This window comes from Fringilla coelebs, assembly GCF_963513975.1.
Source record: "Fringilla coelebs genome assembly, chromosome: 6".
In the NCBI taxonomy this organism is placed as follows: domain Eukaryota; kingdom Metazoa; phylum Chordata; class Aves; order Passeriformes; family Fringillidae; genus Fringilla; species Fringilla coelebs.
This window is the reverse complement of record NC_140034.1, coordinates 48,165,861-48,189,749: the sequence shown is the minus strand read 5'-3', so window position 1 is coordinate 48,189,749 and position 23,889 is coordinate 48,165,861. Positions and strand designations below refer to the sequence as shown.

At 43.2% G+C, this 23,889-nt stretch overlaps 1 protein-coding gene across 2 annotated transcripts in view; it reads left to right on the top strand.

Annotated features, from left to right (window-relative positions):
• Positions 1–4,373, top strand: part of PTPRJ (protein tyrosine phosphatase receptor type J) — a 72,298-nt gene extending 67,925 nt beyond the window's left edge. For both annotated transcript variants that reach the window (XM_084207717.1, XM_084207716.1), the window contains 2 exons: positions 33–168; positions 1,192–4,373. In XM_084207717.1, the coding sequence (XP_084063843.1) occupies positions 33–168; positions 1,192–1,350 (295 nt within the window). In that variant the 3' untranslated portion in view covers positions 1,351–4,373. The remainder of the gene's footprint in view (positions 1–32; positions 169–1,191) is intronic.
• The last annotated feature ends 19,516 nt before the right edge of the window (positions 4,374–23,889 follow it).

Here is a 23,889-nt window from a genome sequence, read left to right as displayed (position 1 = left end):
GAAGCACAAACAGCCTGTCCGTGTCGTTGCAGCGCTGGCGTCGGGAGGACGGGGACGTTCATCGCCATCGACCGCCTGATCCAGCAGATGGAGATGGAGAACACCGTGGATGTGTACGGAGTGGTGTACGACCTCCGCATGCACCGACCCCTCATGGTGCAGACTGAGGTGAGGCTCTCTCCCATCCAGCAGCACCTTTCTCAGATGTGCATAATCATCCAGACGTAGCTCTGAGTTACAGGACAATAAGATATTAAGGAGTTAAAACTGCTCGTCTTTTAACTTCCCTCCTTCCTGCCTCATCTCTTCTCCACAAAAGCAATGTCTTTACAGAGTACTTTGTAGGACTGGCATTTGCAGCTGGAAGGAATCAAATCCTGAAGCAGACTTTTTTTGCAGACTAATTTCACCCATGGAGGGTTTATCCTTTAGTTGTTAGCCAGAATTATCTGAGTAAAGTGGTCTCGGTGTGCATCTTTGCTTTTGTGTTCTGCAGGAATACAAATATTCCTACAGAAATTGCCACCTTGATCCAGAAAGGTGCATGGGCTAACACAAGCTGATTTGAAAAAGGCTGTAAGATCTCAATCATGAAAGTCTTTGGGATAGCGTTAGGCATGACAGATCCTAGCTCTAGACTAGCAAAACCTGATCCTAGTTTTTTTTATTGGGGGAAGTTCTTCAGATTACATCATGAGGTCCTTTCCAGCTCTATTTTCTATAAGCTATATGTCACAGCATGTGTCACAGTCAAGATGGCCATGACACAGTGTGTCACCATACGATTTCAGAAAGCTTCAAGCTATACAGAGTAACATTATGCCACTTCAGCAGGCTGCAAGCATCTGCCCTTCTTGTTCTTTAGCCCAACCTTTTATAGCCCTCATGTTCGTGCATTGCACCTGTGTGCCCTCTGTTGCCTTTGGTGGTTGGTCAGTGCACCTGGGTACTCCAGGTCTCATTGCTTTCAGTGCTGTTTACTTGCTTTTCACAGCTGTCGCCCATTAGGGATGAAGCCCTGCCGCAGCCCCACTCACAATTACCACAAACTGTGTGCCTACACTATATATATGTTCTAAAATAAGCACTGTGATGACACTCAGTGCAGTGCCCAAACCTATATTCAGAAGCAGAATTACCTCCAAAATCAAGTATTTTTTAAAAATGTATTTCTGTCTCTCTTTCTCCCAGGACCAGTACGTCTTCCTAAACCAGTGTGTCATGGATATCATTAAATCCCAGAGAGAAAGGAAAACAGACCTTATCTACCAAAACGTGACAGCAATGGCAATCTATGAAAACTTCACACCTGGGCCAGCCTTTGGGAAGGCCAATGGCTACCATGCATAATCCAGAAGGAACCCAGTGCCTCCATCCAGGAGGGGCTACCTGCCCGTAGGAGAGGGAGGTGTCCGACTCGTGTTTTCTGGGATTGTGTGCAGTGTCTCGTGTCTGGCTTCTCCAGTTCTGTCTGCGTTCAAAGGTGTGATCTACAGGAGGAAAAACACAACGCTGGCAGGAGCTGCAGACTCATGTTAAAAAAACCCAAACAACAAAATCCAAGCAAAACTTTTTAAAGTTAACAGAGGAATCTTGTTTTTTCTTGGGAATTTAACAGTACTGATAGGTGAAATAGCATTTGCAGTATGAACAGTGAACTAGAGTTTAAATATTAAAATAATAACACAAGCTTTTTATTACAATTTTATATGATTTCATTTACAGACACCAGGCTGGTGGGTTGTTTTAATATATTTAATTATAAGTTTCAGGAACATATTTTATCTACTGTATCTGGTTACTTAGTTAATAGATATGTGCCTCTGTGATCTATTTTTTTTCTGTGTTCCTTTTTATTTAAAAAAGGAGTACAAATGGCTCCTTCAAATGGACATTCATACTTGGAAATTGTGCCTTTTCTAGTTGCTACTCTAGAAAAAAAAAACAGCAGAGATTCTATTTTTGTACTGAAACTCTTAATGAGAACACAGATTTTTAAATAAGGCTTATTTCAAACTTAACTGTAGTTGCACTGTTGGCAGGACCCTCCAGAAGTTTGGAGGTGAGCTTTGTTTTTGCATTTCACCACAAATATCCCCTGCCTTAATGTTTTGGTGCCTGTGCCAGAGGAAAAGGAGTGTGGTCTGTCACTCCGAGCTTTAACTGTAGATAAAAACAGAGCAAGTGAATCTGTGAATGTGTGTGCGGGGGGTGTGTGGGCGTGCGGATGAAGGACAGAATAGCTCCTCCCTGTTCCTGCCTGATATTCCTGTTTTTATACAATTTATAATGATTTATTTAAAGGTGCAATATATGATTTACTGAATAATGCTCACTCTAATAGAGTTTTTCTCAGGTTGGTGTCTTTTTATCATTGTTGTTGTTTTTCCTCAAATATATAAATCTGTGAAAATGCTGAAACTAAGGTTCCAAGTGTTCAAGCACTCCCAAACGGATCAACTGGCTTTACTGTTTCTACCAAAAGACATCGCACAAAATTCTGCTGTAAAGACAAATATCTCGGTTGTTTTAGCCATTCAAAACTAAGACACATCTTACCTGCCTGCATCTCACTGATCCAGTGTAATTGTTGTGTAATTATTTGCAATCTACTGCTGCTTTTGTTTTGACTGGTCCTTTTAGAAACTGAAGGAACAAGCAGAAATCCCCAGTTTGCTGATTTCACAAGTCAAGGATCAGATTGGATTTATTTTGCTGGTACATAACTGTTAGACTTAGGAAGGCATTACCAATGAAGGACTTAGGTAGCGTGGGGTGGGGAGAAGGTGTGTTTTTTGGTCTTTGGATTGTTGCACTGGTTGCATTGTAGATGAATATGAAGTTTATGAATAATGCTATAGAATAGCTATAAAGCAGGGAAAAAAATCTTATGAAGATTTAATAACCAGAGTCCCTGGAATTCTGCTGCTTTTTTTGTTGTCATTGTTTTGGGGGTTTTTCTTTGTTTTAGTAGAGTTGTCAGAAAAAGCTACAGATGCTAGGATATGTGGCTTTACAGTGGAACCTGGCAACCTCACAGGATCCAATGTCAGCTGAAGGAGAACATAGGAATTCCTGGTGCACAACTGCAACTTTACAAATATCCTGAGGAATTTTTTACAACCTGGTATGAAACTGTGGGGTGCTGTGTGAGCAAAACTGGAGGACAGACCACAGTGCACTTTTGGTTGTTAGGTTTTGCTGTTTGGTTTTGTTGTTAGTTTGGTTTGGGGTTTTTGGTTTGTTTTTTTGTTTTGTTTTTTGGTGTTTTGGTTTTGTTTTTTTTTTTTTGTAACAGCCACTTGTGGGTTCTTGAATATAATTTTGTTCCTCTTTCTCTGGAAATACTTTAAAAAACCCCTCATCTTGAGGTTCCTGATCCTGCCTGGCTCCATCCAAACTGGCAGCCCACAAAGTGGATCTCTCATTTGCATTCTTCCTAAGCTGCTGTCAGATGACAAAGATAAACCACTTGCACCAAACAGAACCATTCCAAAAGAGCTGGGAAGGAGGAAAGTTTGCCCTTTCCACTCATGTTATTTTCTTTAACTCTCTTATTCTTTTAATTACTGCACATCTGTGCAGAGCACAGAGCCAGTATTTTTTATTCCAGGTCTCCCAAGAACTTGCTGCCTTAAGGTGGCAAGTGCTCTTTTGCTTCAGAAGGCCCTTGTTCTATGTAGCTTGGAAAGGGAGGTGAGTCTTCCAGGCCTAGATCATGTTGTTTCTATTCTGTTGCAGCAGAACATCAGAAAATGAGCTAGGACAGTATGTGTTTCTGCCTAACCACTGCCCAGATCCTCTTACAGAAAACAGATGGATCTGTCCCATTATTTTGGTGTTGAAAGCAGGCGTCAAATTCTCACTTGTGCCATCATCTAAAGAGTGTCATTTTTAAAGAACTGTATGCAGGTGTTTTCCAAAACTGACACATTGTGAGAAGAAATTGAGAGTTGAAATAATTGACCTCTTGATTTTGTGTATGGGTGGAAAAAGTTGGTAAGGCTTAAGCTGTTGCAAACATAAAGTTGGGTGTAGTGTCAGTGTGAATAAGTAGGACATTCCTTATAGGATGTCTCTGCAGGAAAAGGACTAGAGGTAATGTTCCACTACCTTGTGGATCTGTCTTGCTCAAAATGACTTGAATTCCTGCAAATGTTTTCTCCTTGCCCTCTGATGTTCTCTATGTTATAATTGCTGAGATCTGTCTCTTTGGTCAGTGTTTTCTCTCACTGTTGCTTATTTAAAGCTGTCCACTGAAAGCTCCACTGTGTGACAATTGCATCTCTTGCATTTCTGTTTAACTCTTTCTTCCCATTTGGGGCCTGCTTAAGAAGGGAAAAGTTGATGTGTTTCAAATAAGTGACTGTTGAATATCTTGAAATGATGTACAAATTTTGTTTTCATGTTTGTTGTACAGGAAATTTCAGTACATGTCTGTAATATTTTTAATGGTTTGATTTGTTCTTAAAAATATAAAAATAACAATTAAAAAGCATCATCCTAGAGCACTTTTGTTCCTATTTTTCCTTTGTTGGGATTCTGTTTTGAATCAAATTAATTTGCTAATATACCCACTTCATTTAGAAGGGCTTTATAAATGGAAAGTGGGCTCCCATCCTCTGGGGTGGCACTTGAGTCAGTTGTGTACTGCAGTCACTGAAGCTCCCTGGGGCAATGATAATCTGTCATTCAGACTTCCCTTGAAGGCCCTGGGTCTGATGTTAATGTGTCCTGGCAGTTGGTATCTTCTCTAAAGGGAGAGCTTGATACCAGGTAAGGAAACAGGACCATCATCCAAGGTCCATCAAAGATTTCCATTTGCTGAAATAGCCTTGGGAGGACCAGTGTTTCAAAGATTTGATTGCTTTCAGAGAAACAAGAGTGAGGACTGTTTCATCTGTTGAAGATACTGCATTGTCTGGAGGTGGTGATAGAAGGGGATGCAGAAATATCTTCGTGGTGCTATAGCTGGCTGCTGGATTAAAGATCACCTGTCTGTAGATGTATAGAAAATTATCTCAGCTAAGTGGTTTTCTCCCAGAAATCTTAGTTGCCGTTCCTGGCTGCCATCTGAATCACTCCTGAGGAGGATCACATGCCTGGAGGGTGATACTGGCACTCAGCAGGTCTCCAGTTCATCACAGGGTGCTTACGCTAAACTAAAATGTTGTGATCCTCTATTGTGGCTGCATTTCTCTTCACAGAGAAAAGCAAGGCACAACTTCCCAAGGATATTTTCTGGGAATTGCAGCGAGGAACCTGAGAGAAAGAAACAACAATTCTTATGTCAATTGCTGTGCCTCTTGTGCACAAGTGGAATGCATTGTAGAAGATTGTTTACCTGAAGGGAATTGGTAATTGGATTCTGGTGAGAGTGTTTTGATTGACCAATTGAATCCAGGTGTGTGTGTTGGGACTGTCAGCTGACAGTCACGAGATTCTGTTCAGTCACTAGAGTTGAGTGCTTGTGCAGATTCAGTTTAAATGTAGAGTAATACAGTATAGAATAATATAGTATAATAAAATAATTAATTAGCCTTCTAAGATCAATGGAGTCAAATGCATCATTCCTCCCCTTTGTCAGGGTTGCCTTGCTTTTACAATACTCTGTGACAACTTCTGTGTTTCCTGAAATGACTGCATGGTGAGATGGGAAGAGCCAAGTGTGATTGTCTTGTCATTGTTCAGTGGGATCATGTGCCATCCATGTCACCCTTGTGCTATTAGAACTTCAGGAAAGCCAGCTGTTCTGGCTGCCATTTGGAGTCTTAGTCTGTTCATGTGGCTAGAGCTGAACCTTAATATCTGGAAATCACCTTTTGTACCTGTTCTTGTCATGTATTAGTTTTGCTACCTTGGAGATTAAAGAGATACAGGTCCGAGAGGAGAGGATGTAATGTTTCTGTCCTGTTCTTGGCTTGATAAATGGGATGTATTGATGCTGCCCTTGCATGCCCTTCCTGCCTAGGTGTTATCAGGCAGCAGATATGAGATGAACACATTGCTGTTTTTGTGGAAGCCAGTCAGAAATGGGGGCTTGGGAAGGAAAACCACCTGAAATCTTTGCACAGTGTGCTATTCTGAAGCAAAAAGCCAAGATCTTAACAGCTCCTGGGTCTTCTGGGTAAAAACAAATTTAAGAATGCAGATGCAATCACTATAGTCAAGGGCTGGAATGAGGGGCAAGGAAAGATTAATAGTTTACTTGCTTCTGAGGTGGGCAGGTACAGTGTTCTCCACTTCCTGTACTCATCAGAAAAGTTACTGTACTTCCTTTCTTCTTTTGCTGTGGCACTGCTTCAGGGAGTCCCTTTCAGCTCCTCACGTAAGACCTTGTGGTGTTGAAAAACCTCTGCCTGCAAACTGTTCCATTCTCAGCACTTTACTGAACTGTTTTTGATATTGGCACCAAACAGTGTCTCTCTCCAATCTTGTGTTTCATTCCATGTTTGTTACCCTTGGACTTGGCAAATCCCTTGCCCGTGCCAGCCTCCTGCCTGTGAGGGAGGAGGAGGCAAATGAAGCAGAAAACCTGAGTTGGAAGCACCAGGAGGAGCTGCTTCCTGCCAGCATTGTTGGCTGAAGGGAAGGAGCTGTTAGTACATCTCATGTAGGGGAGCAGCTGGGAGCCCTTCTCAAGCTATTTCTTAGATCTGAAGAAAAATATGAATCCAGACCTGTTCTTCTTAGTCCCTGTTAGCATAATCTCATTTATTCATTCAAGTTGCTTTCCCTGGGTTTATTACATTTTAAATTAATATACATAATTTTCTGACAGCCAGAAGCAAAGCTAGCAAATTATCCCCTTTTGCTGAGAAAAGTGTCTAGTTTGATCCCGAGTGAGTTACTAGAATTCACATTTTATCTCCAACTTTCCAAGTGATCAGAGAAGAGCCCAATTGTTTGGAGCAATGTTCCAAGTGTAGTGCTGATGTCTCATGGACATTCCTGGTATATTCATAATGCTGACAGGATTTCTAGGGACACACAAGAGCTGTGTGCTCAGCATGTGAGGGACAGAGTGCTCTTCACACACAGCACCAGGCTGTTGCCTTTGTTGCACCTCAGGGCAGAATGGACAGGAAAGCAAGGATCCTCTCTAAGGGATTTCTAGCCTTGTTTTATTATTTGTCCAGCAGATTTTTGATGTGGTGCTTCCATAGTCGGGAATATGCTATCAGGAGGAGAACAGGCTTTTTGATAATGGTCTAGTGTCAGCTCTGATTAAGGTATGTATCTACCCTAAAAGGTGATCGTTGTCACTCCAGAGAGAAAATATATCCTGTTCATTTCTGGTTTAAGCCTCCAGATGGCACATGACACCACTGGTCTTTCCAAGGAAAGCCTTCCCTGCCGGGCTGCTCCTTTTTCACTTCCTTCCTGGATTCTGATAACCTCCCTCCGCTCCTTGTGCTGTTTCCACTTCCTTGCCCTGGCCCATGTCACTCATTAAGCCCAGGCCACTGTGCCTGTGTAAGGCTGTCTGCCTGCTCCACAGGGATATGCATGAGTGTTGTACACCTGATTAGGTGACTTTTTTTTCAGAACAACTAAGCTCAGCAATAGCCTAATAATGCCAAATAATCCTTTGCTACCTCAGGAAGTGCTCTTGCACTTCAGTGTTACTGGTACCTAGGCATTTTCTGATGGTGTGTGTATTCCAGAGTGTAAGGGCTCTGGTTGGGACCAGCCTGGAGCTGGTTACTCAGCATTACCAGCTGTGTGCTCATTTCCCAGCTTATCAGTCTGCTCCACAGCTGTTCCCAGCAATAACAGATTGATGGGATTGCTGAACACAGTGCAGATACATCAATAAAGACAGCAAACAATGACGTGCTTGCTCGTACTACTCAATATGAATAGCAGTTAAAAGGCTGTTTCATTTAATGGATCTGTTTGTGTGTGTGTGTGTAACACTGAACGTGACTTTTTCCTGCCTTTTTTTTTACACAGGCCCTTGGGGAGATTTTAAATATAGCTTTTAAAGCACCTGGCAACATCTGCTGAGTTACTTTGGCTTCCTCTGTCTCCCATTTGAAAAATTGTGAGATTTCAATACAAAGCTCTAGTGATAGATCCATTTTTTACAAACAAGGCAATAATGGAGGTAGGTGTGTGAGAGAGCTCTAAATCTTCTGGAAGATCTATCTGCAACTGCCTAGCTGCTGACAAATCCTTTCACCTTTGAGCAAGGAATAAATCAAACCTGGAAATAACATTGCACATCAGAACTTCCCATGCTTGTGTATCAGCACCAGTCCTGTGGAAGATCTGCTCTGAGTAGGATTTGGCTGAGCTAAACAGCTCTCAGGTGCTGCCTCCTGGCCTGAGTGATGCTCCCAGCGCTGATGGTGGCAGGCCTGCTTGTCGTGTGCTGAATGAAAGCTGAGCTCTGGAGGCCACTCGCCAAAATACAGAGAAAAATATGTGACCAATGTGGACCAGTCAAACCTTTAAACTCCTTGTAATTTTATTATAAGCCAGGTCTAAAGCTACTGAATTTTCCCCTGCATGAAGATCTCCTAAAGTGTGACTGAGATGCCAGAAAATACATTTCATAATGTTTGCTGCAGTAGATATTTCCTTTTGTCCTGCTCACTGGCATCACATTAGTACCAGTCATGTTATTTCTGTTGACACTTGATGTTGACACTTGGTGTTTTAAAAATGAGCTTTTTTTTCATTTTAGAAAGTGTTGCCTTTTAAAAATGGCACTAAAAAAAGATTTCAACAGTTCCACCTGAAAAAATCTTGAGAATGTACTTGTTTAATTTATTCACCATTTGGATATATTTTTAAAGCAATTGAAGGTAAAGATGAACATGGCAGTTTCAATAAGGATTTAGGAAAACATTCCATGTTTGTTTCTTAAAATGTGTTTTTTAGTGAAAGGGACTGAAATACTGAGAACTTCAAAGAAAGCTCTGGTTCCTGTCACATGTAAATCATGACCTTCTTTCTCTCTCTTCCCCTATTCTTGCAAGTTAGACTAGAGAGGGAATGTAGGCATAGAGAGAGCAGGCAGTTTGCACAGGGTCTCCTGTAAACCAAGCTCCCTTTTCCCCCCTTTTTCCCTTTTTTTTTTTCTTTTAGCAATATTAAGCACACAGAAAAGGATGGGACAGAGAATAGGGAATCTGAATGTATGTGGATGTCAATCAGTAATATCCTTTTAAACTTTCTGCAGATGGTGTTCTGGGCCACGCAGAACTGAAGGCAAATTCCCCTAACCCCGACAGCTCTCCTATATGTAGATTTTAGTATTCTATTTGTTGACCTATTTCAAGATGTATTTTTACTCAGTATTCTCTTATCTGATTTATAGACTTGAGTTAGGACCTTATTCTTAAGAGCTGTAGAAAGTATAGGCTCTTTTTTGAGGAGCATTGCACTGAGCGATCCATCACATATATCCAGGTTATCCACTTTCCATTTCACAGACAGAAATTAGCAATCTTTTTACTTCTTATTTTTAATTTTTTTTCCCCTCTGGTTACATTATTCTATTGCAATGAGATTTGATGAGTCAGCCTGATGAAGGCACAATGTTATTACCTTAAAGCTCTCTCCAAGTCATTTGCTTTAAATGATATTAGAAGTACGTGGATGTATTATTCTACGGTCAATTGGTTCCAGATGAAACATTGTTGTAGTTGCAATTTACTACATGAAGTGATCAATATGCTGTAAATGCTTTTACAAGGTAGGGCCAGAATCTCTGGGAAAACACAACCAGCAGCATCACACTCTGCAGAGACTGCTCTCTGAGCCCAGAAAAAACCACAACACTACAGTTTTTCTTGGGATTAAGCTTTCACTCAGCAGACATTTCAACTTCCAAGGACTTTGTTGTTTAGTTTATTTTGGAAAAGGCAGGATGGCTCTGGAGGACTCAGGTGGCTGCTTCCTCTGGGCTGAGGACACAGCTGCCAAGCAGGGAAGGACCATTTCCTGATTAGAGTTTGCAATCACTGATATGGCCAGAGGCAGGAGATAAACACAACCAGCAGCTGAGGCATGAGACAGCAGTGTGGTGCCCATGGTCACTTTAATAAGCAGCATTTGCAATCGTCTACCATTTTTCTGATCTCTTAGATACAAAATTTTTAGGAGACATTTGAAGGCAGTTTTGCAAACTGCTCAGAAGTAATTCCTTTCAGCAATATGGGTGGAGTAGGAATAAAATCAGAGGGCTTTGTAGGCTATTCAATGTTGCTATCATTAACAGAGACAATCACATTTGAAATACCCCAAAAAGAATTTGTAAAATGAACTGATGTCTGTGCTAGCAGCTGGGTTGTGGGGATGAATTGCTTTCCCAAGCCTGGGGGAATCAGAAAGCACTCTTGCTGTGCTGAGAGGAAGTGTGGGGGGGAAATCTGTGTTTTTCATTGCAGGTGTATACTGCAAATATTTGCAGAAGTGAAGCTGTGGTGCTTCTTCTTGTTTCATACAACAGAAAAGGAAAAAGTGAATAATTTCTGTGGAGTTAAATACTTCCATTGCAAAAAATCTAACATTGCAATACCATGTGACTGTACTAGAAACCGATAGGCAAACAGCAGGGAGAGATTAGTGTGAAGCCTCTCAACGGCCTCCATAGGAAAGGCGTCATGTTCCAAGATGACAGTGGCCTTTTAACTTTGCTGGTGTGTAAGGAAAATTCTTACATGCTAATAGTCAAATTATGATTTCCCATGATTGAAAGGCGGGAGCTACTAAGCATAACAAAGTGAGTTTCCCCTGCTCACTAGGACATCTGCCAGCGCTGTGATCGAATTATAGCTTTCCTTGGCCCACAGTCAGGAGCAAACTGCTTATCCTTGATCAAAAGCACAGTCTGCTTGGGTGGAGATGCTTCAATTATTGGTGACAAAAGCCCTTTGAAGTGACAGTCTCAGGATGCCTCAGTGTTTGCATATGGGGGAATCAATTGACTAATTACAGCAAGAAATAGCCTCAGCAATGAAACTGAAAGAGAAGGTGGAGGTCTGAGGTGCAGGCAGCAGGTGTGAGGGTGGCCAGACAAGCGGGACCTGGCGGGGCTAAGGGCTGTGGGTGGGGGACGAGACATTTGGGGTTGATCAGTTGCCATGGGATGTGTCTGGCTCTATGATCTGGTTCTTGCTATGCAAAAGCAGCAGAGGGGCCAGCCCAAGAAGTTGCAGTGGACAGAGCAGCGTTTCACAGTCGTGCCCTTCAAAGGCTTTATCTCCATCGTGGGCCAGTCCCCAGCAACAGCCCCAGGCTCTCTATACCAAACAGAGCCACAGAACAGGAAACCAATTCCACAGTGCTCTAAGGGATGAAAAAACCCCAAATAACTCCTACAGTTAAATGAAATGCCATCTCTTTGCCTAACTAAATTCATAGCACAGGCGGAAAGCCAATGGAAAGGACAATGGTAGTTAGGGTCGTGCTACACCTGGGGAAATCCCCCCATCCTGCATGGTTTATCTGTGGGGAAGGATTTGTGACTAGGATGAGAATGCCTGCTCTCTCCAACCCTCCCTGCTTCCCTGGTAAATCAAAATCCGGCAGGCATCCTGAATTGTGGCCACAGGCCTCCTGTCTGCTAGTGGGTGTGGGGAGGACTCATTTCAAAGGGTGGAAGTTATGGCACCCAGATGGATTCCCCTCTGGCAGCAGATGAAAGCTGTGTGGTTTCAGAACAAAGAGCTTGATTTTTGCATGGAGGAAATTAAGAGATCAGCTGAGCGATGTTATACAAGCTGGAGGGGAAGCCTTAAAAGATAAAAAAAGCACATTATACTTGGTGCATTAGGCAGTGGTGTTGACTGAGGCATTCTGTGCTAAATGAAGTAGTAACACAGCACAGGTGAGAGCACTGGCCCAGGACAGCAGTGACGACAGCAGATTATACCTCTTCTATGTGGGATATCACTGCTACTAAAAATAGGAGAAAAGTGCTCTGTTTTTTAAAAAACATCTATATGTGGCTGTTTAGAAATGGGGGCTGGAATAAAATGCAAGCAATGGTATCTGGCACTTAAGGTACAGAAACCAGTAATCATTTTGTACTTTTTCTCAGTTTGGCTGGATTTGCGAGCTGGGAGCTGACTTGGAAGGCCTGGCTGGCATAAGGTGTTTTCTTTTGCTTCGTGGGTCCCATGCATGGTCCTGCTGAGGACACACCCGAGTCACACCAAGATTCCCATGGCACTGGCAGTTGAAAACATCTTTTAGATCCTGGCTCTCAGAAGAAGCTTCTGTGCTGTATGTAATTCTTCATTTATAAATGTTCCTCGTGCTGCCTCGCCTCTCGTCCGCTCCAGGCTGCTGTCAGGGCTGTTCCTCACGCTGTCCCTCGCTGTTGGTGGGAGCTGTGCTCTCACTGGAGAACCTTTTCCCAGAGAAAGCTCCGGTTTCAGGGAGAGGCAGTGCACGGTGGTGTGGCAGGGCAGTCCCTGGCCCCTCTCCTCGCAGTGGCCGCTCCTCTGCTGCCCCATGGGCACCCCGCCAGGCGTGGATCTTCTCCCGCCCGCCCCGCCGCCAGCAGGCCGCACCCGCCCTACCCACTCCCACCACTGCTGGGAGCAGGACTGCCATGGCCCCTGTGCAAGCTGGCACCCAGCAGGTAGGTTTGCCTTCTTCAGACATTTCCCTCAGGACAGGAATGGAGTGAAAATGGTGCTGGGAGAAACGACCTGCCCCATCCCAGGCATGAGGGCCCTGAGGCTGCTCCTCGGCGCTCCCGCCGCTGTGGGGGACGAGGAGAATTTGTTTCCAGCCTCACTTTGGGGCTTTTGGTACACGCCTTGGTGGCCACCCCACATTTTTAGGGGTTACACTGGGCTGCCCCCAGTCTACAGCAGCTGCTCGAGGGGCAGGAGGGTTGTAGGGAGCCCCAGGGGAGATGACATTTCTGTGCATCAGCAGCCAGGCCTAAGGCAGGGCTGCCATGCTTCCCGGGGTCTGAGGCAGGTCAGGGAACACGTGGATGTGGGCATCTCAGGCTGCAGGCTCACACCTTGGAGAGGTGGTGGTGATGGAGGGCTTGAGTTAGGAATTGTGCCCATTGGTCCTTGTGAATGTGGAAGGGGAAGAAGGTGAGGGTGGAAGGATTCATGAATAATTAAACTCTGAGACAGAGGAACATACATAATGCATGATAAATTAGTCCAAGTGCAGCAGAGGAAGCATGGGTAAAGTTCATTTCAACAAGCAGAAAATTGGATGTGACAAGGTATTGACACCAGAACAGCTGTTTGCTGAAATTTTTCATTTATTTATATAGATTTCCTCCTCCTCACAGTTAGGGGTCAGCCTAGAGTGGGACAGAAATCAGCAACGGAGATGGATACAAGTTTGGCTCCTGTTGTGTCCCAGTCCAGCGCACTCCCTCCCTGGGAGAACTCCCTCCTTGCTTAGTGCTCTTCTTCCCTTTCTGGTAATCTGATGCAATATTTCCTGCCTGGTCACTTGGGCTGCTGTTTGACTGCAGCTAAGGAGGGTAGGGTAATGCTCTTAATTCCATGGAAACAGAGAGGCCCGTGTTGACTCAGTCTAGCCTTTTCTGATCCCAGATTTCCTAAATGTTTTCTTTCTTCTAAACTGTATTTGCTCTTACAACATAAATTATTTATAAGATGTTACATTTGTTACAGATGGTAATGAGGCTGCCAAGCAGAGGGCATCAACTCTACTGCAGTGTCAAACTGATTTAAGGAGGGGTGTGTGTGTAAATAAAAACCCAGTCCTTTCCTTTTCTTGAACAAACCCAGCAGATCTGTTCAAATTCACTTTTCCCATAAATAACACTAAAGGCCAAAAGCTGCATTATTAGACTTGCAGAGTTGCTTCATCTGAATCCGAGCTCTGAGCAACATGACTTCTTTTTTCTCTCCTCAGCTGTGAATTCCTTAAGGCCTCCTTTCCTGTGTTAATGAACAAGTTAGGTGTCTGTCATGAGAGATCACAGGAACTATACACTGAAGCTGTTTTTTACACATACCTGCCACAGAACCCCCCCAGCTTTGACAGAGCTGGTCTCGTCCCTTGTGCTCATCACAGGCTGCTCATGGAGTAGGACTGTGTGAAGCAACCTAGAGCTGAGCACTGCAACACCAATTCTTTGATCTTGTCTCTCCTTCCACTTTCTGTTTACTCCAAAGCAGCCTTCCCCCTCAAAGCAAGGGCCACTGGATACTGTGCCTGCTGACCTGCCTGCTCCAAGAGAGGGTAACTCACTTCTCACAGGGGTAGACAATTCACAGGGAAATAATTTTCTCTTCCTCTCTTGCAGGCTGCTTTTTTGTACTCTAGGATCAATGCCTGTTTTCTGGTGCACATTGCACTTGGATTTCCCCATGTTTCTGGAGTCCTGACAAGCAGGGACTGCTTAGACTTGAGGTGGGTGCAAAAACAATCTGAGTTCTTCTCATTATTTTACTGTTTTTCATATGTATGGCCTTTCATCATTCCTTGCTAGAAAAAGTGAAACTGCAGGAAGTCACAGCATCCTGCTGTCCTTTGTGATCAGAGTAACTGTGAAGAGTTGAGTGTAAAACAGTTTTCTACCAAAAATCAATACATTCTCTTTTAACACTGAGGTCATCTATATATTTAAATAAATAAATAAATAAATATTAAGAAACTGTGCAAATACTGAGCCCATAAAACCTAGAAAAGCAGAATACTGCTGTTAAAAGGTTAAGACTGCCCAACCCCCTCACTGGGGACATGTGCATGCCAGCTGCACATCCAGGTGCTGGAAGAGATGGGGAAGAGGGAAGCAGCTTTTGATCTTGTGTTACAGAGAAGCCCAATGCAGATTTAACAGCCTTAGCTCTAACTACAAATATACCCTTCAGTTCCTTGAAGTGTCATAGGCTTCCTGCATGCTGCTGGGCTATCCTAGTGTAAGAAGGTGTTGTAGCTTTCCCAGAAGGAACACCCTAGTTCACAAAGGATAAATGTGCTAAAGAGAATAAAAATGGGCTATGGCTAGGCAAAGCACAAGCATGCTATGGAAACTTCTCACTGAGCAGGTTCAGCCTATAAGCAGAGTTCTGCTGGATTTTTTTCTTTTTTCCTATTTTTTTTCCTAGGGTTTTTCCCCTTCAGCTGACTCACTGATTTGCATGGCCACTCTTGTTATGGATTCTGAAAAGCTTTGAGTACACAATTGGGTTGATGAAATGCCCTGTCAGCCATCTCTAATTCAGCTAGATTTCTTTTCTTTCTCTTCCTTCTCCCTCCTAGTGCCTTAATCTAGATGTGCTTTACCACTTTAAAACTAAACTGGGACACAGGGATGTCAGAGAGAGAAAAGGAAAATTTCTGAACTCCCTGCCCTGTTCCAAATTAATTAGAGCCCAAATCACCTCAAATATGTGCAGAAAGCAGCTTAGAAAATGTTCTCCATTACTGAATTTAAGTCCTGGAACCAAAGTTTATGGTGAGTGATAACCAAACCCTGCAGCACTTCTCTGTGCAGTTTGACCTCACTCCAGACACAGAGGAGAAGAAAATGTATGTGTTCACCAGGTTTTTAGCACAACGTGCACAATTTACAGCCTAAATCAACCCAATGCTTGCCAGTGGGATAGGACACCAGCACAGCTGCCTGGCTGAATGTTTTTTTTTTTATTTTCAGCTGTGTGAAAATGAAGAAGTTCCTGGAGGCAGGCTGCTCTGGGAACCTGCTTGGCATCCCCCTCTTTTGTGTGTCACTGGTGTGGGTCCTTGGCTGCTGCTGGCTTTGTGCTCTCCTGCTCCCAGAGGTAAGGAGGCTCCTCACCTGCTGCCAAGTGTCCCATGGTTTCCTTAAGCCAGCTGCTCTGAGGAAGTGTATGCTCACCTTGCCTGCCTCTCTGCAGCTAAGGCACTGTTTTCTGAGGTTACTGCTTGACAAGCCTCTTTCTGAGACCCAAGGCCCTGTTTGAGGGAGCCCTCAGCATGTCCTTGCCTTCAGGCTGGTGTGTGCTCCCTGCCCAGCGCTGCCCTTGAATGGACATTATGGCAGCACACCAGGGCTCCAAACGGGACCCTGTGTTTTACAGAGATAGTGGAAGATCCCCCGCTGGAAGAAAAGCCTGTGTGAATTGACATGGGTCTGTGCCAATTTACATCAAAGGAAAATCCAGATCATAAATGCTTGCACATGCAGCTTTTCTGTAGAAGAATTCTTGACAAAACAAGGGCATGCTGTACTCTTACAAGAATTGGACAACCCTGGCCTGCAGATTACAGAGTTACTTTGAAGACCATGTACCGTCCTCAGAACAAGATAGACCATGTACCATCCTCAAATAGATACAACAAAGAAGAATAAGCATTGTGCAAGGATGAAGCCAGATGCCAAACACGATATGAGAACTGCAAATTTGGCACACCTTAGCTAAAAACGCTTATAGCATGACAACCAACCAGCAGGTAACATGGACGTGTAATTACAGCCACTAAACCAATGAGCATTAGGCAGTAGTGTGGCATGAGACAAGGGTACAGCATAAATATGACCCGATTGCTAAATAAAGTAGCAATGTAGTAGCAAAATGTAGCCATACTGGTGTGATTGTCGTGACTCAGCCAACTCTCCGTGGGACCCTCTTCAAGATCAGAGTACAAAATCCAGGCTGCTGAATTCAGTCAGGCTGTGCTTCTGCACTGCCTGATTTTATCATAGTGCGGCTTCTGAGGAGCCTCTTTTCCAGCTCCTCCAGTGTAATACAGCCTTCAGAGCTCTGGGGGACACATCTTTGGCTTGTTGTCCTTCATACAGCTGTAGTACCAGCAGGAAAGGAGAGGTTTCACATAAATATGTAGAAAGAGAGCAGAGGTCTCACATAAATATGTAAAAATACATGCATATAAACCAAGAGTTTAAAGGCAATGGCATGTGAAAATGAAAACCAGTTATTGTTAATGACAGTCTTGCTGACCCTATTCTAATATCTAATTTATTCTAATTTCCAATCTTCATATTCTAATCTTTTTTTTCTTATTATTTGCTTTTTCATTAAGAATCCCTTCCCATTTTAAGGTGCAGTGTAACTTTTTGCAAAGTCTTAGCCTTCCAATGGGCTGTCTGCACTACAAACAATTTTGTCCTCCAATACATGTAGGTGAGGGTACGTAATATTACTGGTGAAGTCTGGATGGTATTTGCTTTTCATTTGTGTTGGGAAACTGAAAGAAATGTTGTTGATAATGGGATTTCACCAGGGAAATCACTATGAGACCATGTCACCATGTCAGATTTGGTGGCAACTCAGCTTGGCAGATAAAGCACCTTGGTATAAGATTTCTGAGGAAACAAATCCAAATAGTTTTAAGCTCAGGGAGGTTAGGGGAGGTAAATGCCAGCAAGGCAGTAAAATAGTGTGCAGAGACCACCTGTGCTTTTTCTCTACTAAGATTTTGTGGCAAAAAAGTGGTATCTGCTATCAAAATATGTGTGTTCAGACTGATAACACACAGGCTTGGTCTTATTCAGATTGTTAATTTACAAGTAAAGACCTACAAAGGTCTTTCTTGACTTGCTTTCATGCACAACTGTCACAAATGCCTTGTCACCTTTAGGATTTACTGTTGGTTAGATAACACATAGTAAGACTGATTTTTTTTTTACTGGCTTTTTTTGTTTTTTCCAAGGAAAGGCAAGCCCTAAGGATCCTCGGATGTCAGACAGCTGCTCTGTGAAGTGTTGTTGCACACTGGGATATTTTGCTGCTGCTGTAGGACTGGCAGGGTGGAATCAAGGGCTCCTCTGAATGGCAATGAAGTCCAGGACAAACACGTGGGGCTGAGGACAGGATGGCTTCCCGCAGCCACTGCAGCAGGTCCAGCTCTGGAAGATAAAATCAGGGTAAGCTTTTCACAGTGCCCACATTGCCCACCATGAACTGCCATGAACTTTCAAGTGAAGCAACATCGTATGAGCAGTAATTCCCAGTGCCCACAAAAAGCTGGGTCTACTGTGATACCCCTCTAGCAGCACGAATCCATGGCTCCAAATGTCACTGTATAGCTTCCCAGCTCATGAGGCACCTGCCTGACTGATTTTATCCTTTACCCTTGTCAGTGTTCAGAATAGCTGTGCACCTATTTTAGCCAGGCAAGCCAAGTGCAAATTGTTTTTCATGCAGGATAACTGTGTGCAGCAGCACAGGCAGGGGAAAGCAGGAGTTTTGGCAAGCAGACCCTTAGTATGGGGCAAAATGCTTGCCTGCACTCTGATGCTGATTTTCTCCTTTATTGGCTGCTCCTGAGGCTGCAGCCGGAGGAACGGTCTCCTGTGGAACGGCAGCTTTAGACAATTTTATTGGCTGATGAATCTGATCTTGCCTGGCCACCTTCCAGAAACACTGCCTTGCCCGAGATGAGAGTGAGAGGAAGGTTGATCTGCCTGGGGCTCTGAAGCAATTGTTTGGAGACCAACGTAACACCCATGCCTTGCTGCACGGTGAGTATAGAAAGGCAGGTCCATACAGCCACGTCTATATGTGTAGAGTGTTTCGTGATCTAATTGCTGACACAATTTAATGTGCGGCTCCTCTGGACTGTGTCTCGTTTGCCGCTTAATTATGTGAAAATGTACTTGGTAAATAGCTTGCTGTCACAAAATGCTCGATTAACTGTTGCAATGATCCGAGTTAAAACACTGTGCTTGTGTCCTGCTCTGGTTATTTCCTGTGCTGCAATACATTGATTTAAGCTTTTAGCCATGAGAGAACAAAATGCAGCTGCAAGATGTTGATATTAAAATGTTTTATTTGGTTTTGTTATTTTGCTAGTGGAAACTCAAAATACCAGAGCTGCTTGCTAATATTTACTCAAGTCTTCTAAAAATTGCTGATTAATCTTGCCCTTTTTTTTTAAGGGTAACTTCTGTTAAGTTTGATGCTGTGGATCGTTTTGCAAGTTGCGCTCTGCCACAGAGCAAAAATAGGGCAGAGCAAAGGAAGGGAATATTTTTAATGTAGCCCCCAAAGTGTGTGGTGCTCAAAGTGGCAGGATACTGCATTGCACCTACAGCAGTTGTAAACAGCTCTACAGATAAACATTTCTGAAGAGCCCCCAAAAATATTGCTACCTAAGGGAACTGATGGTTGACCAGCAGCACTGGAACAGAATGAAGGAATGCAGCTTTTTAGACTGCAGCAGTCCTATAATACACAGAGAGGCAGTTAATCCTGAGAGTGCTTCATACCTGCTGCTTCAAAAATGATACTAAATAACCTGAGTTTCCCTCTAACAGCCTGCACTGCCCCGGATATTTGGAATGGAGTTCAAAAATGTGTGTTTTTGACAGCTTTGGGAAACAACATTTTATCACTGTACTTGTTCAAAATACCTCTCTCTAATATTTCATAGGGTTTTTTAGGAGAGGTGGTGCAGGAAGTGGGGCGTCAGTGTTTTCTGCAAACAGATCCCTCCTGAACATAGTGCAGGAACAATGTAGCCTCCTCAGAACTAAGTCAAAGTATTAAATTCAAGCTGAGTAAAGCTATACACAGTCCCCAAAGACTTCCCAGGCTAGAACTTCCCATACTCATGGGCTGTGGGTAGCACAGCTGCTGATGGCAAGGATGCTTTTCTTCATTCTCCTTCCTGAGGGCCAAGGAGGAACCTGAGCAGCTTCATGATTTGCCTTGGCTGGAGAAGCTTTGCAGTACCATACTGGGATGTAATGGGTTCCTTAGGGAGCCAGAAATGGATGGCACGGGGCTGGCTATAGCCTCTTGGAATCACCTGCATCACAGCTGCCTTTCCAAGATGTGTTGAAGTTTTGTTTTGGGTACTCTGGGAAGAGGACAGAGTGGGAAGGCCAACTTTGTAGGCACAGGAGAGACATGAACATTGATTTGCAGCTGTAGTTGCAAGGAGGAGTCTCCCCATTATGTCCAAGCGGGGTTAGAGGGGAGGCCTCATTTGGTGGAATTCAGTCTCTGTTTCAGCTCAGAAGTAAATAACTTCTGGACTGGCTCCCGTGACAAGTGGAATGGCAGTCCATGAAGTCATGTGGCCCTGTTACCACCTGTGGTTATCAGAGTGAATTAGGACCTTGTACAAATGAGAAATGATGCAGCAAATATGGTTTAGTATGACCTTTGTGCAATTGTGCCATATAGCATTGGCAAACTTTGGTTCTAAATGTCTTGCAAACATTTGTTTGGCCCTGTAAATAGTCTAAACTATGGTTTTGCTTGTTCCTGTGTTTCTGCACCATTCCTGCTCCTGTTCTTGCTGGCTGAGGCTTCCAAGGGAGCCATGGGAAGCTGACATTCATACTCATTGGACTCCAAACATCCCTTCCAGAAATCACAGGCTCTGTCATTATATGGAAGATAAGGCTGTTTTATACCTAGTTTTACAGGTGTGTTTGTGATTTCCTGTGATTTTCTTGTGGAATCTGAATTAGAGCTTATCACAGGTTAAGATTTAAGTTTAACAAAAGTGAAAAGCATAGTACTGGCATACCAGCTCAGTACCTCTTTGCCCTCCTGGAGAAGTTTTTTGTATTAATGTCAAACATGCATTTGTGAAGTTGCAATCTCGGGCTGTTATAGTTGTAAGACTGAAAAGGGGGAAAAAAGGGGAGGAAAAGTGAGTGAAGATGTGAATTTTGCTGGTTTAAGATTTAAATGAGATGCATTGAAGGTAACCCTTGGTAGAAATGGAGCTTTGTCACTAAGTAAGATGCAATTTATTTGGAGGGGAATGAGTGATTCTCTTGATTATTCAAAGGGCTTTTTGAAACCCTGTTACTGATGTGCTGCTGTGTGTTCCAGCATAATAGTAATCCTGAAAGAGCTGAATACAGGCTTCTTATTTTTGAGCCTTTGCCATCACTCTACATGCCACAAGAGGCAAAATGTTGGTGATTTCTGTCACTGTCAAGCCAAAGACAGAGTGGCCTCACTTTGGGCACCGTGGAATGGATACCCAAGGAATGCTCCTTGTGCCTGAGCTGTGTTGGTGGTCTCTGTGCAGTCCCAGGGAAGCAAGGGTGGCCCAGGGCCCTGTGGCAGGGTGGGGGTGAGGATCAGTCGCATAGGATGAATTGCCCTTTCCTGGCCCAGCCCTCAGCTTTTAGCAGTGGGAAGGCCATGACTGCAGCCACCCTCAAAACAGAACTGCAGTTTTTTCCTGTTCTGCTCTCAGTCTGGTGTGGTGCTTTGCACCCCAATTGCCTCCCTCAGCCTTGTAAATGTTGCAAGATTCTCAGTTTTTGTGGAGTAGATAAAAGAGAAGGGCAGTTCTAGACATTTTACTTTGAGGGAGAAAATGGAGAAAAGTAGAAAGAGGAGGCAACTAAAAATATAAAGCTTGTGATCTGTGTTAATGATTGTATTTGGCAATTCTGCAGAAATGAAACCAAGAGAAAACTATGATTCTTTGACTTAAGAAAGCATTTATCTGGAAATGTTTTGGTTTTAGCTTAAGATCCAAGTTAAGGGAGTGAAATACATTGATTTCTTTTTTGACAGTTTAAAATAGCTTCTATGCAATGCACTTACAGCATGTCCATTTAGAATGTGGACTTGCAAATTGGAAGAGTATTTTAAAACACTTGAAATTCAGAATGGCATGTAAACTGTCTGCAGTGATTTTATTTTTATCTTTGTTGGGTTGGTTGGTTAGCTTGGATGTGAATTCGTATTTCTGTATATGTATATAAACATAATCCCATTAACATGTATGTAAGTAGGAAGCTGGTAGGCAATATGCTTACATATATACCAGCATGTTATTGAGTCATAACATGAAATATTTACTCTCAGTATCCATGTGTAAACTTAATGTGCTGTGGATTCATGCTAGAAGTAATAAGGCAAGAAACTGTTTATGTTCTGTGATACAGATAGTCAGATCAACTGTGGGAGTGAAAACTGGAATTGTTCTTCCGTTTCAATTACAGCCTGACAAATGGTGCATTCATTTTTCATTGTTAATAAATGGCCCATATGGCATCCTTTGATCACATGCTCTGCAGCTTCTGCAACAGTAAGGCATTTATTTTCAAGGACTACAGAACCTAACAATTAATCTCAGCTTTCAGAGTAAAATGTTGTCTTGAGTAAGGGAACACTACCAGGAGAGGGTACCCTAGGTAGCTCAGACTTTTCCAGTCTGAAGGCTTGGAGCATGCTGTGCCCACCTCAGCAGCAGAGCCAGCAACCTCCTCATGTTCCAAATCACACCGGATATAACCAGGAAAGCTCCTTCTCCACTAGAAAATTCCATTTTTTCACAGACTGTGTGAGGATGGCTTTCCATGGTGCACAATCCAGATTCCAGCATGCCTGGTGTGCAGGGATAGATAAAAAACTAGCCAGAAAAGAAATTTAGAAAGCAACACAAAGCAAAGTTAGAATTTCTTTGTGTGTGAGAAATACGTATCACCAAAAAACCCACCAGCCTGATACACACATCCCTTGGAATAAAGGCACCTATTTGCTTTTAATCGCAATATTTATCATACCTTTTAGAAGCAAAACTTCTAAATCCATAGCCAGGACACCAGCTGGAGACATTCAGGAATATCTCCATGGAAATATCATCTTGGAAAGGAAAGCTTGCTGAAGTTTGCTCATTATTTTCTGCAGAGCACTGCAGTCTGGGAGAAAACAGGAGCTGGGCGACACCCTGTTTTTTACGCCCACAGTTGCAACAGATGGATGGGTGACAGGATCTCTCCAGAGCACCTCATTCCCTCCCTTAATGGTGTAGCTCTTGCAGCCACTTTGATCTCAGTGGGCAGACAGTGGCTGGGACCTTTCTGGGTGTTCCTACCACAAAATGATACTGATTATATACAGCTTGTGCCTTTAATGTAAACTGAAGTGTTTACAAAGCATGTATGGATGTACACTTCTACCTCCCCAAACACAAGAGGTTTCCTCCCTCACAGTGTTCATATGAACCTCCCAGGGATAAGGAGATGCACGATGGAAGCAGGGGGAAGGGAAAGCCTGTTGGACTCTCCTTGGGAAAGTTTCATCAGTAAGACAGAAAGCTTTGGCCACTTGTAACTGCAACACTGTCAGCACCCCCAGAGTAGTTTCAGCTTTTGCTTTGGCAGTAGCAAATGGCAAAACGGCACAGATTCATTCACCCATGACCCCATATAAGAGTATAAAGGGACACAAAGATTTGTATCCCTTTAATCTTTTGCAGAAGATGGGCACAATATGAAAGCCTAAACCCTAAAGCAGATGGTGCATTTCTGTACCATCATGTCATGTGTTTGATGAAATGCGGCTGGCTGAGTGTGTCCAGATGGGCATTGCTCCTTTGGTCAAGAAACCATTAAAATGTGGCAGTTTGTGGGAATCTAGGCTAAAATAGGCTCTCACAATGGAGAGCTAGTACAAGGCACAAAGTTGAACAAATTGATCCCCACATAGGTAACTGAAGGGGGTGGGGGGAGGATGCGATGACTTTAAAGGTTGTATAATAATTTAATTTGCTGTTTTAATGCTAATACAGAAAATGTTTCCCCAGCATAACTGGCTTCTCTTTTCAGCTGGCTTCTTAGAAGAATTTTTTGAGGAAAACACTCTATGTGGTGTTACAGACGTGTAATTTTCAGGCTAGACAACAGAAGGATTATATACTTGTTATTTTCGTTTCCCTTGAGAGAGTTCTGCAATGTTTCATAAATCCAGATGACTGTATAGGTTTTAGTGAATATATAATTTACCACATGGAATATATGCTGGTCAATACCTCTGTTCTTAGAGGAGATGGTCACTAACAAAAATTATGTCTGACAGGCTGTTCCTCACTGTGGAATGATCTGTCATCTCCTCATGTTCTTGTTAATTGCTGTAGCTCAAGATTAGGGTAAAATATTTAAAAGTTGTCAAAAGCAGCTTTAAATCCTCTGACCTTCTAGCTTTTAGAAGTGGTTTA